Genomic DNA, 20,793 nt, shown 5'->3' with positions numbered 1-20,793 from the left:
CTAATGCTTCCATACCACCCTACTTTATTTATTACATCCTTAACTTCTCCTTCTCTTCCCCTTCTTCTCTCTCACTCCTTCCTCTCCCTCTCTCTCTCTCTCTCTTTCTTTCATAGTTGTTCCTTTCTTCTCAAACCCCTCACATTTCATCCTATAGCTAGTATCTCATTCAATACTTTTATTTTCTTCTCCAGTGGGAAAATTTAAGCAATGGGAGAAAATGTCTGAAGATTCTCAAGGTCACATCTACTGATATGCCAACTCTTGAATGTACATCATTGGCCATCCTGTGACCAGAGTGGAACCCTCCATGTTGCTGGTTAATGTCATACTCTCCACTTGGCATTGGATTCTGTCCACTGTGGATTACTCCATACCGTACTCTAGCCATCACTTTTTTTTTTCATTTTTCTTTTATTATTCATATGTGCATACAAGGCTTGGTTCATTTCTCCCCCCTGCCCCCACCCCCTCTCTTGCCACCCACTCCACCCCCTCCCTCTCCCCCCCACCCCCTCAATACCCAGCAGAAACTATTTTGCCCTTATTTCTAATTTTGCTGTAGAGAGAGTATAAGCAATAATAGGAAGGAACAAGGGTTTTTTCTCATTCTTGCCTCACATCATGAATGGTTGGCTCTTTTTATTAACATTCACAAAGGAATAGAGCAGATTGCTATTCTTTAAAAAAAATTTGATTCATTTTCCCTACCATTCACCGGGTCCCTTTACTTTGATTCCCTGTGTTTTAAAAAATAGCCTCAAAAATTATCTCTAAATTCTGCCTCCAATTTCCTTTCCACTATTCAAATTTTGGTCCTCAAAAATTACTTGTTAAAATTAAGTTTATATCTTATCCTTCCAGAGCATTTGACATTTCCTTCATACACTTCACCTGCTTGGTTTAAAGAGGTGGTATTTTCTTGGCTTTCTCTACCTCACTGACCATTCTTTGCCAGATTCTTTACTGATTCCTTAGGTTGCAGTTCACTCACAATTTCTGTTCATTGTTGGATAGAGCTCAGATATCAGGACCATCTCTTTTCACTCTTACTTGCTTCATGAAATCAATTTAATGACATTATATACCATCTAAATGATAAACATTCATCAATAACTGCAAAGCAATTGATCAAATTCCACATCCAATCATTAAAATCATAACTATTAAAGAAATTAATAACTTTTCTCCTGGGAAATGTTAGAATTATTACTATTAAACAGGAGGGTGAAACAGGTCCTGCCCAGGGCACCAGTGGGAGGGAGGGATGGCAGGGAAAGGGGGTAGGAGGGTAAAGGTAGTGCAAAAAATGTGTACACATGCATGCAATTGCAGCAATGATACCTGTTGTAACTATCCCATGAGTCTGGGTAGGGGGGATAAAGGTGAGCAGTGGAGAGGGTGAATTCAAATATGATATAGTTGACATATCATAAGAACCTTTGTAAATGCCACAATGTTCCCCACCCAGGAACAACAATAAAGAAGAAAATAGAAAATTATCTGTCACCAGAAGATATCTGCTAACATGATATCTATGCAGTTTTGAATGTGAAGGCAGAGCTTGTGCAATAAGATCATAGAAGAAGGCATTACAACTGAAAATAACTCATACTCAGATGTATGTAAAATTAGTATCTGTTTGGGCACTGAGCTCTCATGCTGGCAATACCAGCTATTTGGAGGCCAAGATGGGAAGGATGATTGTTTCATGCTAGTTGGAGCAAAAAGTTTTGGAGACACCATCTAAACCAATGGCTGAGAGTCATAGTGTGCACCTATCCTCTCAGCAATGCTGGGACGCTTAAAATAGGAGGATTACAGTCCAGGCCAGCATGAACAAAAAGTGAGACCCTATCTCTAACCAGACCAAACAGGGCTGGAGGCATGGCTCAAGAGATAGATTACCTGCCTTGCAAGTACAAAGCCCTAAGTTCAAACCTCAGTACTGCAAATAAATAAATAAAATCAGTATCCAAATATAAAATACAAAGGAGATACAAGAAAATTAATAGAAATATGAGAATTTAGAAAAGTGATTGGCTATAAGATCAATATATGATACACAGTTTCATTCCTACACTTAAAAATAATTTAAAAAGACACCATGTATAAGAGTAACACAGTTTTAAGGAATGTATTATAAAAATGTAATATTATTATTATATGGAAAATTACTTAACTCTATTAAAAATCTTAAAAATGGAGTGAGTTTCTTTTTTCAGTGTGGAAGAGAATTCCATACTATAATGAGAAAAATCTCTCTCCGAATAGTCCATGAAGTCAATTAAATTTTAATCAATATTCTAATAAGAATTACCATGCACAAGCTGATTATAGTATCTGTAGGGAAAAAGTAAAGGTCTGAGAATGATATGCATCTCCTAGAATAAATAAGCAGCGAGTTTGCTATTGAATAACATGATTTACTACAAAACAGGACAGTGTGTTATTTACAAGCACTTGGAAAAAACAATGTTTCAGAATAGGAAGTTCTGCAGTATCTATGCTATGTACACATAAAGGCTTGATGTTTATTTGAACATCTCCCATTTATTAAACCACAGCCACCCAGCCTTTCTTTCTCTCCATAAATAATATATTTAAAACCAGTCTTCCCTCCAGAATCTTTGTGGTCGCCATTGATTCTCTTTGCTACAAATCCTAAATATTTGTTGTTTCATTATTTACATTATCCATGCTTCAACTCAAATGTCACCTTCTCCAAGTGTTCTTTCCTATTTTTTGAAGTTAAAATATTAACAAGACCTTCACCTCTGAGACTGTCTAGTCATTTTTTTTTCCAATCTGTTCCGTTTTACATTCTGTATTGCACTTCTTGCAAGGACCTGAAATTTTTTATTATAGGTTTTGTTACAGGTTTGTTTAGGTATCTATCTAGTTGTCGAACACCTGGACCCTAATATGTAATAAAAGACATTTTCTGTCTGAGTTTCCAATATGTAACATATTGTCCTGTAATCAACATAGACTGAATGGATGTGATACTTTAAACCAAAACTGTCTCCAGAATGATAGTTCTGCTAACACTGCAGAATCTTAATGGAAGACAGAAAATCTTGGGTGAGAAATGTGGAAATTATTGATCACCATTGTGTTTGAACCTATAAGAGGAACTAAATAGTTCTCAGAAGTTTTGGGGATGGTAGGTACAAAAAGAAAAGCAAAACTAGATACATTTGTTAACTATGGAAATCAAATTATACAAGAAGAGAAATGTAATCATAGCACTTTTCATAGTGTTATTATAGTAACACTAAATACATAGTGTATAAGCGATGCTTTTAATGACAGTATTAATCACATTTTTTCATGTATTACTAATGGCATACACATAATAACTTTGACAATAAATATTGATTTAAACAAAAATTAAAATATGACTCTATGAGTCAGGTTTAGTGGCACATATCTGTAATCTCAGCTACTCAGGAAATGGAGATTAGGAGGACCACAGTCCAAGGTCAGCCTGAGCAAAAAGTTAGAAAGACCACATCTCAACAGAACAAGCTGGATATGGTGGCTCACACCTGTGATCCAAGCTACCTCAGAAGCATAGAAAGGGAGATCACATTATGAGGTAAGTCTTGTGCAAAAATTTCAATTTCATATTTGAAAAATAACTAATGCTATAAAAAGACTAGGGGTATGGCTCAAGTTGAAAAGTTCTTCCAAAGCATGAGGTCATGAGTTTGAACCCCAGTAAAAATAAGATAGATTAGGTAGATAATGATAGATAGATAGATAGATAGGACTCCACAGTGATGATAAAGAGATGGAATTGGTGAATGTAGGGCAGAGATGAATGGACTGTTAGAAGAATCCTAGCACTTTATCTTTAATAAAAATTGGCAATAAATCATGTTCATTTTTGAAAAATAAGTAGAAGTAGGAGCATTTAACTTTAAATAGGTTATTTTCCAAAGAAAAGTTAAGAAAGTATTATCTATAAAAATTGTGGGTAAAGATAGAAGTGAAACAGGAGTTTCTAAAGGCCTTGTAATATTATTTGACATTTAAAACTTTATATGTGTTTATACATTAGTAATTTTAAATAATAACTATAACTAATATAACTGAATGAACATATTTAGGTAAAAGCATAGAAAATGTCTAAGAAAATACAAAAGAATCTCAAATTATGATATTTTTGAGGCGTATGTACTAATTTTCTGTTATGTACTTCAGTGTTTGAATTTTGTGTAAATAGTGATGTGTCCATCAGAAGAAACAATCCCATGCTATTGAAACAAGAAAATGCAAAAAGACATAGTACTTAATAAAATCAAAGGATTTTCACCAGCATTCTACATATTCACTACCCGTTGACTGAAAACCTTTTCTCAAGTCTTCTAACTAAACAGCTGCCATGATAAATACTGCAGGTCACCATGGGACAGAAAAATAGATACACTGAAAAGTAGTCTCAGGAACAATCAAGTGCTCAATTGAGAAGTGACACCTGTAAATTCTAATATAACTCATTTTTCAGAAATAGCCACATTTGAATTTTAGAAAAAAATTAAACCTTTAGGAAACTGTAGTATTCCCCATTGGTGTCCATACTTCTTAATTTGTCATCAATATTATATCCGTAACACACACAAAAAAATGTTTTGAGAAAGCTTGGAGACCAAAATTAAAATGATTATTTTTAAGAAAATGCTTTTCTCCTGAACAGTTCTTTGGTTAAGGCTTCTTTCACATCTTTATTTCTAAGGCTATAAACCATGGGATTCAACATGGGGATGACTGTGGTATAAAAGACAGCCACCATTTTTCCTTGTTCCACAGATTCCTTTGAGGTGGGTCTGAGATACATGAAAAAGAGAGTTGCATAGAATATGATAACAGCCGTCAGATGAGAGGCACATGTGGAAAAAGCCTTGTGCCTACCTTCTGTGGAGCGAATCCTCAGGATAGCAGGGAAAATATAAAGGTAGGAAATGAGAATGATGAACAGAGAAAAGGAAAAGTTGCATCCAGCCACAACAAGCATGGACGTTTCTTTGTTATAGGTATCTGAACAGGCCAGATTCATTAGTGGCGGGTCAGCACAGTAGAAATGATTAATTTCATTGGAGCCACAAAAGGCCAGGTTGTAAGTCCACATGGTCTCCATCAGGCCGGTGAGCGCTCCATACGAGTAAGGAAACATGATGAGGGCTGTGCACGTCCTCTTGGACATTCTGCTGCTGTAAAGCAGAGGGTTGCAGATGGCCATGTATCGGTCAAAAGCCATCAGAGCCAGGATATAGATCTCGACATGGACCAAGGCAATAAAAAAGTAACACTGAACTAGGCAAGCAGGGTAGGAGATGGTTTTCCTCTCTGAAAGGAAACTCTCCAGCATCTTTGGAGTCACAATGGAAGAGAAGCACAGATCCACAAAGGATAAGTGACTCAAGAAAAAGTACATGGGGGTGTGGAGGCGAGTATTGACCTGGATGAGTAAAATCATGCCAAAATTCCCTGCCACTGTCATCATGTAAATGGCCAGAAACAACACAAAGAAGAGAACTTGTAATTCCAGGCAACTGGTCAGTCCCAGGAGAACAAATTCCGTCACTGAGGTGAAGTTTCCCTTCATAGTGGCCTTCAAGGAGAAATGAGAACTATAGATCAGCATAAACGCTCTTTTCAATAGCAACAATTCTCATATTTTCTTAGAATGTCTTATCTTTCTTCTCTGATCTTTTTAGATTTCTTTTCTATTACTTTGATTAGTCTCAGGACACTCCAGAAAGAGTGGTTAATTAAGACAAGATCTAATTAAATATTAGTAAACACATTCCAACTGACTCTTAGGTACCAATCACTGTGAGCGTCAGGTCTCTTTCTTTTCTAATTATCCTTTTCCTCTCTTTGTCTACTAAACTCTTTGGTCTATAACTGCATTCCTTAGCCATCTTCATTTCTACTTTGCTTTTTATGTTTTACTTTTTCAACTCACATCAAGTTGTAATTTGCAGATTTTGTGACTCAGTGTGAACAGACAAGTGAATATTCACCATGCATTTCAATTAATTTTCCAGATAGCTTACTTAGGAGAAAAGCTATACCAGAAATTCTCTCCTGATAACATTTGTTGCTTTAGACCATGCCAGATAAAATCTCTTAGGTTTTGAATGATGATTCCAAGTGATAAATTAAAAATGTACCTTAATTTGTCATTTACAAGATATAAAAACCAGCGTATCCTATTTTAGGATAATGCTACTTTGGAAGAAATGTATGAAAAAAGCTATAAAATTAAACAATTACAAATCTTAAAGGAAATATTTCCACATTTTTTCCATTTATTTCACAAATAGACATGAATACTATTGCAACGGTATGGAAAACAGATTTTTAAAAAAAGACATTTTGTGAAAAAAAGAATAATTATTGAAGTTTGAATATTAGACAAATTTACTCTTTAAATTTCCATATGTAAATTTCTTTAATTTTCACTGTGTATTCTCTAACACTTATTCCCCAGCTTCATAATACCACTCTGTTTTCTCTTCTTTCTCTTCCCCTCTCATGTCTTACCTCCACCTTGTCTTCCTTGAAATGACCTCAAATACTTCTTAATTTTGCCTCCATATGTTTTTGAACCATCATCTTTTACTGGCTCCAACTCTCAAGCTTGCCTGGATATATATCTTAACACTGTGTACACACTGAGGTGTTTTGCAAAACTAAAAGGCTTTTTATGTAGTAGAAACTTTATATAGGTGGATGGCGATTAGAACTATTTCTCTCTTCTCTCCTCTGACTATGTATACAAACAATGAACATTATTTGTACCCACACTGAAACTGCACATACATATATATGAATGCATGCAGATGCATAGATATATAGTTTTATATTATTGCAGTGTGTGTGAATATGTTTTCATGATGGTTGGGGTGTGGGATGCCTCACTGGCTTTTGCTTGTCTCCTACTGGAAAATACTGGAACATCTTTTTGCACCCTTCTACGCATTCATGCACTATCCCTGCATCCCATCTTTCTTATAAAAGGTCTACTAAAGTATCTTTGTTCTCTCTAGACATTAAAATTGTTTTGTCCTAAGTCATTTCCACCAACTGCTGCACTAAAGTGAACCTCACAAAATCAACTCAGAATTTTTGGAACTGAGCATATTTGACTAAAAAAAAAAACATAACTCTGTAATTGTAGAAACCTACTTAACTTTATGAACTTTAGATTTTTTTCTTGAAAATTCTATTGCAGCCATTTTCTTTGAGTTTCAAAAGTGATTTATGGGAAAATGATAATGTATGGAAAAATCAGACAATGTTTCACTCACACAGTCATCACAGGGAATTTTAGTTTCTTCCTGCTCTTTGTTTAATCTTAAGACAAGTACAAATTCTCAGATTTTGTGCATTGGTGCTATACATATAAATAATTGCACTCCCTTCTGTACAGTCATTTTACAGTTTCTGTTCATGCACTCATTCCTACCATATATGTGTTTGAATTCCAAGTATTAAAAAGCAAACAAAGACAAACTAGTCAAAGCAACACTGCAGATTGCTACCAATACACACAAGATAGCCTTACCTATTATGAAGTAGGAGATTGGGGAAAAGGAATGGGCCTTTAAGAATATTCAGTGAGGACAATTTTTGCCTATGTATATAGGGTTGATTTCCCTGCTGCATTTTTTAAAAATTAAGATGATGTCATTAATTCTATCAATTAAAAGTTTCCTGGAGACAGCTCTGGGACTTTTAACATTGGAGTCAGGGATGATTTAATTGTCTCTTCTGAGTCTCCTTCATCATTCTTGGTAATGACTTTACTCCTTGCTAGTCCTGACTTACTGGGCATTTGTCTATCTTACTACCTGCATTACACAGCAGAAAGAGCTGTGTTCTATAAAACAGCACTTTGCTCACTTATTTTACTTGACCACCAATGCAGCCAGAGTGTACTCTACCAGACTGCATCGTTGTAGGAAGCACATATTCATTTCAAAATAACAGTTTTGGGGAACTTACAGCTATTTTTGTTTGTTAACTTATTCCATATTGCTATGTTGAGAAATGTCCAAGAGCAAATGAATGAAATTGGAGAACTCTAAGGGATTCTCTTAAAATAATTTCTTTAATTCTTTATCTTCCTAAGCCATGGCATAGTTAGCATAGTTATTAGGTGTTTGTAATATATCTAGTTAGTAAAAAAAATTTCATGAACTCAACCTCTTAATTTTTCAAGTATTATGTTATTGGAAGTTCATTAAATATGTAAGGTGAATATTTTAAACCCCTTTTACATTGAAGAACTGAGCCTTAGAGATTATAAACAATTCTCCTAATATACAAAGGGCTGTTAAGTTAAGAAACAAAAGCATACATGACTAAAATCTTCTCTCTTTAGACACTAATACATATGGCTTCGCTCACCATTAGTTCATCTAATTTCATGATTAAATATTCACCAAAGAGAACAAAAATTGTCCAATTTACTCACCTTTAAAATATAATAGTGTATTACATAGTATATCCTGGATCATTTCAAGTTCAAAACCATACAAATATGTAGGCACTTTAAGACAGAAGTTTAAGGAATATAATTTTCTTTTATTTCCCTGAGAGTTTAATAGAACTCAGCTTAAGATCAACAATTTTGGGGATAAAGTTAGATTTATCATCATGCAGTTTAGGACCTTGATAGTGCAGAATTGAGCAGCCCAACACCAAATCTATGTAGAAATGGGCACTATGAAGACAGTAAATCAAAAGGATCAAGTAAATGAATGACCAATCCATGTGGTTCATCTAAATTAGTCCCTAGATGGGCATGGAGAACTAAGAATCTTCATCAGGAACAAAAAATGGCCTCAGAAGAAACACTCATTTGGTGGATAATGATGGTGGCCAGCCATGCAGTCACTACCTACTGAATTGTTCTCTCTCGCCTGCACATGCTAAAACAATGACTGTAAGAGACATTATCTTCGTGTCACTGCTTAGGTTAGAAAGGGTTGGTGTTTTGTCATTGCTACAAAATTAGTCAAAGTATATTAGTAAAGTGTTCCATGTCTTATTTTTCTGATCCAGTTTTACTATTCAACATTATCAGTTCTCATTTTCCAGTCTGTGATTGGTGTTCCAGTTAAAATCAATCTATTCTTCAAACTATTGCTTTTCTATTTAGGAAATGCATTTGCTCCATTCTTGAAGCCTTGACATTCTTACTCCACTTTCATTTTTTTTTCTAATTTATAAACAATATACTTTTTTTGCTCACATATATGGAAGCTGAGAAGTCCAAGATGAAAGTGCTCTATCTAGAGAGGATCTTCTTATTGCATCATAACATGGTAGAATGCACCACATTGGTGAGAGAACATAAGAGAAAGAGAGAGAAGAAGAGAAAGAATGCTACACATCTTTCAAAACCCAGTTCAATTTTTTAGACAGCTACTTAAAAGCTTTAGAATTACTTTATTTCCTTTTTCTGTGTTTGCAAAACACCTAAAATGTTTCAACTGTTTCTCTTACCCTAAGTTCACAAGTCCATTGTAAACCAGAGAACAATTGTGGTGAGGATTCTGCCAGCTACCAATGATGTCTGTTGTAATTATGCATCCACAAATTGAGGAAATTACCACAGAGTGGGTTCATTGTGAGATGGATCTGAATTAAAACTTCACTGATCACATGGTGAACTTCAGGACGATAGATTTTTTCTCTCAGGTCCAATTTATACTGACTATTTCCAGATGAATTTTCTATTCAAGGAAAATAAAAGCAGACTAATTATATATGAATAAATCGTACACATTTATGATTATATCAGTGTGCTTTATATGTTTTGTAGAAACATTCCATGGTCTTAAAAAATTAATCTTCATTAGTTTGGTATCTATTTATCTGTTTATCATCTATAGTTTTTCATGGAGCAGTGACTATGTAGAAAATACTTTGAAAACTTGTTTCTGACTTATGGCATTTGTAGTGTTATAGAGAACAAAGGCAGTAACCATATCCAAAGACTTATGACTCCTTGGATTAGTGAAAAACATTCAAAGGTATAGAACACATAAATCAAAGTTCTAGATAATGATTTAAATTGAACCTTTGTTGATTTAGTGCTACGTATCAGGGACAATCTAAAAACCTTTATATGCATTGACACATATTTTTTCCTATGCAAAATTTCCATGAAAAAGTACTATATTTCAATAATTTCCTTTGGAAGAAAATGATACTGAGTCAGAAGGAGACTGTGTAATTTGTCCAATAAGCTTGATTTCTGAGTTCATACTATTAACATCAATTTAACTAATAAATAATAGATCAGAATTTAACCACAAAACTTACTTTATTGAACAAATTGAATTTGCTTATACATTATGAAGTAAGATATTTCCTTATAGTGAACTACATCATTTATTGTACATGAAACTGTCAAATAACTCAAATAACTGATCAATAACACATTTGAAAGACAAAAAAAGTGTTTGTGTTATTCATTGGATGACTGTCCTTTAAGTGAAGCATGGTGGGATAAAGTTCATGGTAATGGGGAAAATATCAATAAACTTTGAAGTCAGCTAGATCTAAATGAACCTAGCTTTTCATACACATGATTTTAGGTTAATAATGAATCTATGAGTTTTGGCTTTCTCATCTTTAAAACAGGGATTATAAATGAAGTAATCTATGCTATAATGGTGCTTGAATTATCGTGAAAATGATTATTTCTTTATGTATGTGCATGTGTGTCTATACATTCTTCACATACCCATTGCACTCAAGAAATATCTGCTATATGGGTAAATATGTTAGACTCATAAAATTGTGTTTCCATTGAACACTTTGTAATACAAATGGGTATGTTTTCTTTAAAAAATGGCAATATAGTGATCATCTCCTACTTATGTGAGGAGAAGAATATAAAACACTTTATAATGACTGTTATTCCTTTGGGAAGTATGGTTAATATCCTCAATTTTATTCTGGATTCTTCATCATATTGCCCAATTTATTCAATTGCTAAATAATTCAGCAAAATCAATCTTACAAGCAAAAGAACAAGGATTTGGAGCCTCTTCCTGAAATCCCTCATGGCAGACTTCAATAAGGGAATTTAATCAGTCATTAATAAGGAAAAATTCCATAATTTAGATAAAAATCAGAATTTACTACAATAATTAGTTAATCTAAAAAAATTCATGAGCACTTACTTATTCTGTGTCCAGCACAGTACAATATGAACTAAGAAACAGGCAGCCTTGGGACAATGCTATAATTCTAGCCAGCCAGTAAGTAATGAAAGCACTTGATGTAATTCTTCTTTTATCTTAAACTTGTGTGTATTTGACACAGCTTTGGCTTTCATGTTGCTAGAATCAGTCACAAATATAAATATCATTATAAATATCATTATTTTCACACAGATTTACTTCTGAAAAGTGCTTCTGGCTTAGGACTGATAATGTATTTCTTCATAGACCAAGAATATTTTCTTGGTCTATGCAAAGACCCTTTCTTAGATTTCTTAAAATGGAGGTACTTTGCTTACTTTGAAAATGGAGATTTGTTTACTTTTTAACTCTACAATCATTACTGAACTTTTTTGTATATAAAGTTAGGATATAAAGACAAATATATGGACCCCGAGATCTAAATACTTGAAATGATAAAGGGACTGCTTTTGCAAAACTAAATAGTTCTAAATATTTGAAATGATAAAGGGGCCACTTTTGCAAAACTAAATGTGTACGTGTGTGTGTGTGTGGGCACGCATGTGTGTGTAAGTAGTAACACACCTCAAATATGTTTACAAGTAGAATCAAATAAACTATTCATTGAAAGTGAAAAGTGATTCATATGAGTTTGCTAATAAAATTTTTAGTCAATTTGGCTCTCCAAATGAAGACATTTAAATAACAACATCAAGTTAAAGTAATTGTATGGGCCAATTGTCTGGGTGAACAATTTTGAAAAAGTTACACTGTATGAAGGATTGAGTAAGAGCCAACTCTAGTGCAGAAAACTTTGAAATACAGCTGAGAAGAATTGGTATATTGTATGGAGTGACTGAGAAGTCTGTGATTCTTCCTTTTTCCATAAGAGTCACATCTGTATATGTGACCATAAGTTGGCTGTAACAGTTGTTTTGCTCAGATCATGCCTGATGTGACATAATATTGTACAAAGACCAAGGTGGGCTAGGGAAGGTACTAAGGATGAACAAATCTGTGTACTGCACAGTGATATAGGGGTGGCTTCAATTCATTCGAAGTTATTTTTTCTTTTGCTCCATCATTAGCAAATTCATATTCTTATATTATATCACATAATAAATTGTGTTGATTTTTCTCTTCATATATTCATAACTTTTTCAAAACTATACCATTCTAAAACTTCTGGGAATTTTCTTGATACAAAGAGCACAATGTGCCTAATGGAGACAATCAGTAAAATATGTTGTCAACTTTGCTTGTACTATACAACTAGAAATTCTCCAGAAATACTACACTTCCTAAAATGTCAACTTATCATTTGCTTCATTTACTATTAAATACAAACAAGTGAACATGTTTCATACTTAATTAGATATGTAGTAACTAATCATGGCAATGAGCAGCTATGGGTAAAATTTACACTTTTGTAAAATTATGTGGTCCATTCTGACATCAGATTAACAATAAGGAAAGACATAGAATGTTTCTGGCCCAAAACTATAGAAGCCATTTTGATAATCTCTATAGCAGTAACAAGTATTTGAGAACAGCCATATGCTTTGGTAGAGCCCTTCTTGCCGGCTTCACTAGTTAATATCTAAAAATTAACTGCCTGTAGGTTCTGGTTTTGTGTTGTGACAGAATGAGGAAAATATCTTGTTGAAGGTGATTTTTACAAGTGGATGTGAGGTGTGGATACGAAGGTGTTAAGTTTCCCATCCTGGAAGAGACCAGTCTTATCAGCACACATGTAAAACACTGTACTGAATCACCAGCATAATGACTACTATAGAATTATAAGTTACTAAAAATCAGCTCATGGACTTCAACATGTGTTTTCACAATGTGTGCACATATGTAAGAATACATTTGTTGTAGATATGAAAATTTTCTTGAAACTTTAGAAATGTTAAAAATGATAACTCAAAAGTGAGAATGGAAGATAAAGCTGGAGGAAAGAAGTATTTTACTCTCAGTTTATACCCTTCTTTTGAGTCTGGATATTTTACTATAAAATGTACAATTTTAAGAATACAAAAGTAATGTATAGGTTTAGATTCTTAATAATGATAATAATAATTATATTAATAATGTGACATGATTGTAAAACAGGACTCAGGGAGATAACCAATAGGAAGGGAAACTAGTGAGAAGGGGAAAGGGCAAGGGGGATGGTGATAGGAGGGTGACTATGATAGATGTACATTATATATATATATATATATATATATGTATATATTTCAGAATAGCATAATGAAACACACTAAACCTGTTTTAAAAAAAGATTGATGGAAGAGGGATAAGGAAGAGTAATAGAGCAAATTTGATCAAAATATACTATGTTCATATATGGAAATATCACAATGAAACACTATGTATAATTAATTTACACTAACAAAAAAGTAATGTGTAAAGATAATGTAAAATTATATGAGTAATTATTTCCCATATCTGCATATGTAACTGTCCATTCTTCACATATACATTGCATTTGCATATCACATGTAGATTATAAATCTTTCTACCTATATATTTTATGTTTTCTTGTTAGATTATACCACTTCAAATTGACTTTATTGTAAATTCTATTAAAGTCAGACACAGATCTCATAAATAAATCTTTATTTCATTTTTTAAAAAAGATGCTGTATGATTTTACTTCAAATGCACATTTTTTTTCCAATCAGTTTCTTAAAAGCTTTTTTAACATCCTTGTTCCTCAGACTTTAAGTGATTGGATTCAAAATAGGGCTTACAAAAGTGTAGAAAACAGCAATAATTTTGGACTGTTCAACTGACTTATCCGTGGGAGGTCTGACATACATGTAGAACAAGGTCCCATAAAACACAGTCACTGCCACCAGATGGGACCCACAGGTAGAAAACGCTTTCTGCCTTCCTTCAACAGAATGCATCCTCAGGATTGCAATGAGAATGAACATGTAGGAGATGAGAATTATAAGGAGGGAGCTAGAGAGATTAAATCCTGCTACCACAAACATGGATGTTTCCTTAATGAAAGTGTCAGAGCAGGAGAGTCTGATGAGGGGAGGGTCAGCACAATAGAAGTGGTTAATGATATTGGAGCCACAGAAGGTCAAGTGATATGTCCACATGGTTTCCATAAGGCCACTAAGGAACCCACAGATGTATGGAGAAGCAATCAGTCGAATGCATACTCCTTTGGACATCTTGCTACTGTAAAACAAAGGGTTACAGATGGGCATGTACCTGTCATATGCCATCACAGCTAGCATATAATATTCAGTAATCACCATGGCAATGAAAAAATAGCACTGGAGCAAACAAGCAGCATAGGAAATGGTTTTCTTCTCTGACACAAAGTTCACCAGCATTTTAGGAGTCACATTAGTGGAATAGCACAAATCCAAGCAGGACAAACTGGCAAGAAAGAAGTACATGGGGGTGTGTAGGCGTGAGTCTACAGTGATCAGTACTACCATCCCAAGGTTCCCCCCAAAAGTGATGAGGTAAATCACCAGGAACAGCACTAAGAGAATGGGCTGAAGCTCTGGACAATCCGTTAATCCCAAGAGAATAAATTCAGTCACCATGGTGAAATTTCCTCTAACCATTATTTTAGGTACCATCATGTTTGCTTTAGAAGAATTAAAATATATTTCAGATACTTTCTCTCTCTCTTATTCATCCTTTCTCATATTGTCCTCTCTCTTTCACCCTCACACAGTGTTACAGGAAAGAGTCTGAGCACGTAGGAGCTGGTTGTATTAAGAAGGACATTGTCCTCATTCAATGTGCAGATGATTCCTATAAAGAGTGGTTCTAGAGCCACCAACTTGTTTTAGAACGGGATTATTTTGAACCAAAGTTTGTCTAAAAATGGATTAAAACTAATACTGTTTCTTAAATTCACTATAAAATAATGGGTATTTTCTAAAATGTGTGTCCAGGCCTAGTGCTAGACAAAATGAGGCAATGCGTATTTGGAAATATTTCTGCAGTCAGTAACTCTGGGTGCATATCGGGAGCCTCACCTTTGAGAACTTAATTCCTGCTCACTGTATAAGATGACACAGAATTAGATGGACTTGAACTAAATTCAATGGCTCTGTTTTCATGTTATATCCATAAATTTAAGGAGCATATAATTCCTGTGGGACTGTACCAAAGATAAAGCTACTAATATTGGAACAGCAAAGACCTGTATGCATTGCTAAGGAAGAACTTTTCAGGTAGAGGATTTTATACATATAAAGCAATAAAGACATAAATAAAGGAAAGAGAAGTCATAAAATCCTAGGTGATAGCTTCATTTGCTCATCCATTGAAATAAACATTCAAGGGATTCATAGCTTGTAATAAAATTTGGCAAATTTTTTTGCTGATGGTGGAACACAAATTTGATGTTAGGCTTTCTAGCAGCATGTAGAAACATTCAACTCTTTTCAAAAGAGTATCACAGTGTTCAGAATTATGAATCAAATCTAATGAAAACAGAATTATGTTTAATATTGACTTCAGAAAATACTAATGATAATGAGGAAATTATGCTTTCAGATACTATCAGTGCAGATAATATAAGTATAATGCACAAGTAAAATTGGAAATTTTCATGCTGGATTCTAGATAGCATATTTTCATTATGGATCATTAATGTTTCTTTTGCTATTTCAATAGTGACGTTGTAATCGAGGTAAGGGATCACAACCTAATTGCCTGTGGGAGCTATTTAGATAATCAGAATGAGGAAAGTGACTGACATTGCAAGAACCTTTGAATGTGCCACAATGTACTCCCACCCAGCACAACAATAAAGGAAAAAAGACAACTAAAGTGAACTAAAAAGTGCTCCAGTGCTAGTCTAACTGTGGAACAGAACTTTTCTTTATGAAAGTATGGGCTCTGTGTTGTGAGACCTGAAAGATTAGTATTTTAAGTATCAGAATTCATCATTTTCATAAAATCTACCAAAACTAGCTTTGGTAATTAAAGTTTTCTTTAAACAGGGTACAAAACAGAAGTCAGTAGGCTGGATCTGCCCTGATACACGTAACTATGTCACGTAATGGCAATGTCACCAGCTGTATACTTGCACTGCGTAAGCCGTTTCTGGAAATGGAAGCAAGTACTGCAAATTATCTACTTTGACTCTGTAATGGTGTCAGGATGCTGTATTGATTAATCACTAAATAAGATAACCTTATGCACAAACACTGTTGGACACTGTGTGCATATAAATTACTTTGCCAAGAAAATAAAGAAAGCTTTTAAAAGCATTTCTCTCTTTTTTTAATTCATTCATTCACATGTGCATACATTGTTTGGGTCATTTCTCCACCTTGCAACCCTCTCCATCCCTCTCCCTCCCATTTCTCTTGAAAGAAATGTACTTAGTCTCTCTTAATAAGGGAGATGAAAATTACACTTAAGTAATGAATAGATATTGTCAAGAAAGATAAGAATGGGAGGACTTTTAGCCAGTTTAAACAGTAAATACAAAGATTTTGCTCAGGAGGTTTCCAAGAGAAATGACAAGTATCCCACAGAGAAGTAGAGATGAATTTTCTATTGTGACAACTGAAAATGTGGTAGGCAGTCAAACAAATGGAAGATACCTCGCAGTGTTCACTGCACTCTGTGTGCTCTGTGGTTCCAAAGATTTCTCATATATTTTACATTTACGTAAGCTGTAACAAACTTTATCTGTCATGAAGTTATCCTTGTCTAACTTCTATTCTGATATAGAATACCAAGTAATTCAAATTCAAATATTGAAAACATTACTTATTCAGATTTCTATCAGCCATAAATATTTTGTACTTTGTATGAGAAATATCACACAGGAAAAAAAATAAATCACAGTAAGAGAAGTCAGTTGAAATCCTTCTAAATAAAGGTTTTCCTATGACACTGATGATTAATCTGCAATTTCTGGGTAGTAGGAGTCACTACAGGTAGCAATGAAATTTTCTACATCTGTAGTCCTATTGAAGCAAATGTAACAGATACAGCTCTCCATAAAGTTTCACTGGCTCAATAATATCAAGGTTTTTTTTTCTGGATTAGAAGGATCAAAGTTATTTTAAATAATAAAGTCAACACAGATTTGTTAAATTTGATGATTTTTTATTCACAGGGATGGCTGTATCTATATATGCATATTTATTTATGTAGTATTCATTTATGTAGCCAGGCTTTTGTTGTGTAGCCTAGGCTGGTCGCTCTACCTTGTGATCCTCCTTCCTCAGCCTCCTGAGTGCTGGTATTATAGGTGTGTGCCACCATGCCCTCAGCACATATGTGTAGTTATTCATAGGTATATGGTCCCAAGGAGACCACCACTGAGGAAAACCATGAATGCTTAGGATGCATAGAGGTTAGTGCTCTCAGAATACTCACATTTACTTGTGCCTTACATACAGTAGATCTAAGCATATGTAACTCGAAACAGCATGGATTTGGCTACATTATTATCATGAAAATTATGTTGTACATCTTAATACTGCAAAAACTTAATACTCAAAAACTGGATCTTATTTCCTGCTCTTTACTTGACTGCTGTGGATGTTGAATTAATTTTTTCTATAGTGCTGCCCAAGACATGCTTCCTTTTGACAAATCAAAATTTTACTTTATCATCTACATTGAGCACATTCCGTGACCGTTTTGGCTTTGGAAGATGACTATAACTTTTACCTTGTTGTTTGAGCACCATTTGCTTTTTGGGAGGGACATTTTCATAAACTTACGGCCCAAGAAACACTCATCAGACCACACAATGATTTAAACACAACTGACAATAATCTGGGCCTGACTGAGAGGTTCTCTGCATTAACTGAGCTGAGTAATGAGTGCAAAGGAATTTAAATTTTTGGTTTTGAAATTGCTTTAGATTTCCTTCAATTGTTTTTTGACCATTACTGCAAGTAATAAATCTGCTAATAAGATGGGATAACTGTATGTATCATTTAGTAGGTTGTTTAGATTTTGTCATTGAGAGATTAATTTATACGGTAAATTACTAAAAATGATAAATATTTAGATGAAACTCTGAGTTCCAAGAATTTCCTATCCTTCAAAAATCACAATAAACTATTATAAAGCTGGGAGCATGGCACTTGCCTGAAATCTCAGCTATTCCAGAGGCCAGGGCAGGAGAATCTCAAGTTCAATACTAGCCCAGGAAAATGTAGCAAGATTTTATCTCAAAAATAAATAAAAACAAAAGGGTTGGGGTATGGTTCAAGTGGGAAAGTAAGTGTTTGCCTAGCATGCAGAACCCCTTGGTTTAATCCCCAGTACCTAACAATAATGAGCAATAATTGAAAATACAATCCACAAAATTCTCTTCTGCAAGTGTCATTGGTACCTGAAGTACTACTTGTTGAAGTGTACATCTTAATTCTTCAGACTTCAGTTAATATCCAAGCATCTGAGGTAGCAGGAGAGCACAGAACTGCTACAGTTAGTAACTATTCTGTGTGCATTTGTATAGAGTATTAGGTAGTCCTATAAATTAGATTGAGTGGAATCCTAGAGGAGATTAAAGCCAAGGAAATGGACAGAGGAAACAGAAGTGAGGGTTACTAATGTTTAATTTCAGTAAATAAGCCCCAAACCTACCTCAACTGAGCATTAAGACATAGAAAAGTCTATAAGAGCTACCAAATAATATCATAAGGTAGGAAATGAAGTCAAACATGAATAAGTCATGTAGTTGGTAGGGCTCTGCAGCTCATGTGAATACTAATTTCTAGGAAGGAGCACTTTTTTGTGTGTGCTTTACTATAATAGTCTCCAACACCTTCTTCCTCTTCTTGTTTTCCATTTCAGTGACTCACAAATACAAGATTACAATGCCTGACTCTAAATTCTAGGTCATGTTATGCATTACACTTTCATTCTTGACTATGTTGTCAGTAAAAATTCCTTTGATACTTCATTTAGAAAAGACATCCTATACCTTGGCATAATAACTTTCTTCCTTTGTGATTCAGAGTTCTCATATATTCAATGTCGGACTTTGAAAAATTTCAAAAGTGCGTATTATTGCTAATATTCTGATTTTTCACATATAAGTTTACCAATCTTATACTTGTTAACATAATTGAAACTCTTGGTTAATTTTAAATTTGCTCCCAAATCTTTGTTCTCCAATAATTAAAAGAGAGGTCTTTTAAAGTTTCGTAACATTTTATTTTTGCTGGAATCAGTTAAATTCCAAATTAATTTCTATAATCTGGATTTTTAGTAAGGTGTTCTTGGGATCAGGGAATTGTTCTAAGAACAATTATTTTATTGCTCTACAAAAGTAGAAAGACCAAGGTCTAAAACTGGACCTAGAAAAAACACGGAGACTCTTTCCAAAAAATGACTAAAGCAAAAAGGCTAGGAAAGGGGTTCAAGCGGTAAAGCACTTGCCTGCTAGTTCAAACTACAATATGGCAAAAAAAAAAAAAAAATTGAAATCACCATTTTAAGTGAAATAAGCCAGTCCCATAAAGACAAGAATTTCACATATTCTTTCATATGAGGAATCTAGGAAAACAAAAGTCTACAAGGGATACTGATAGAGAAGGAAGATTTAGGAAGAGGAGTGGAGAAGAGAAAGAGACAGAAGGGGAGAAAATGATCAGAGTAAAAAATGTTCATATATGGGAATGTCTTATTGACATCTTTAATTCATATAATTGCTATATTACTACATGTTTATATAAAAGCAAAAAATTAAAATACCTTATCTACCTTTTCTTCAAATATTTGACCTTGTCACTCAAGAGATAGAAATATAAACAAGGCACAGAGCAGATGCTCAAATATTAGTCACAGTATGCAAGCAAAAGATGCACATAAATATTTCTTCAGAGAGGAATTTCACAAGTAGCATGTTTGAATCAAAACACATATCTTCATCTACATCGTCACTCCCATCACTCTCTTCTCCCAGGCACTGCTTTGTACCAAGCCCATTCCAAACACAAACCCTCTCTGAGGTTTTATCCACTGCTTTGACTTCTATTTCTCCCTAACTTTCTTCAGCAATTGCCTAACTATTCATATAGCAGCATGGATGTCAACCCACTGGGAAGACTAAATCCACATACATTAAAACTTAGATAAAGCCACCACAATTATCCTTTCTCATATTGCCTTGTTCTATTGTGTTGACACTTACACAATCTCAATTTTAAATGCAGTTTATTTTATTTGTATAAGATATATATTCCCCTCCAGCCAATAAAAAATAGAGTATGCCCCTCCCCAAATATTTTATTCACATGTTGCTTCAAAATTAACAAATTTTGCATTAAATATAATATTAGGAAATTCTTCCAGTAATGAAAACATTCTGAATACTCTTGGTTTGCTTCCTGCCATGGAAAAAAATGACTAGAACTAAACAACAGATTTTTCCATTAAAGGGAAAATATCCCATAGTTTGGCAAAAACTCTAAATATATTACTATCATTTTCTTAGAGCCACTGCCCAAATTTTTAATCTTGTTTGAATTGTGTTTTGGAAATACTGGGGTTTAAAATCAGGGCCTCACACAGGTGCTCTACCACTTGAGCCACTCTGTGCCAGCCCTGTTGT

At 34.2% G+C, this 20,793-nt stretch overlaps 2 protein-coding genes across 2 annotated transcripts; both read right to left on the bottom strand.

Annotated features, from left to right (window-relative positions):
- Window positions 1-4,675: 4,675 nt before the first annotated feature.
- On the bottom strand, window positions 4,676-5,611 carry LOC109676765 (olfactory receptor 5M8-like). Its single transcript, XM_020153039.2, has one exon. The coding sequence runs from the start codon at window positions 5,609-5,611 to the stop codon at window positions 4,676-4,678; it is 936 nt and encodes a 311-aa protein (XP_020008628.2).
- Window positions 5,612-13,942: 8,331 nt separating this feature from the next.
- On the bottom strand, window positions 13,943-14,830 carry LOC109676770 (olfactory receptor 5M5-like). Its single transcript, XM_020153042.2, has one exon. The coding sequence runs from the start codon at window positions 14,828-14,830 to the stop codon at window positions 13,943-13,945; it is 888 nt and encodes a 295-aa protein (XP_020008631.1).
- Between the last annotated feature and the right edge of the window lie 5,963 nt (window positions 14,831-20,793).

The sequence above is a fragment of the Castor canadensis genome, chromosome 1 (assembly GCF_047511655.1).
Source record: "Castor canadensis chromosome 1, mCasCan1.hap1v2, whole genome shotgun sequence".
Classification (NCBI taxonomy): domain Eukaryota; kingdom Metazoa; phylum Chordata; class Mammalia; order Rodentia; family Castoridae; genus Castor; species Castor canadensis.
Note: the sequence above shows the minus strand (reverse complement) of the source record. Positions and strands in the feature narration are given on the sequence as shown.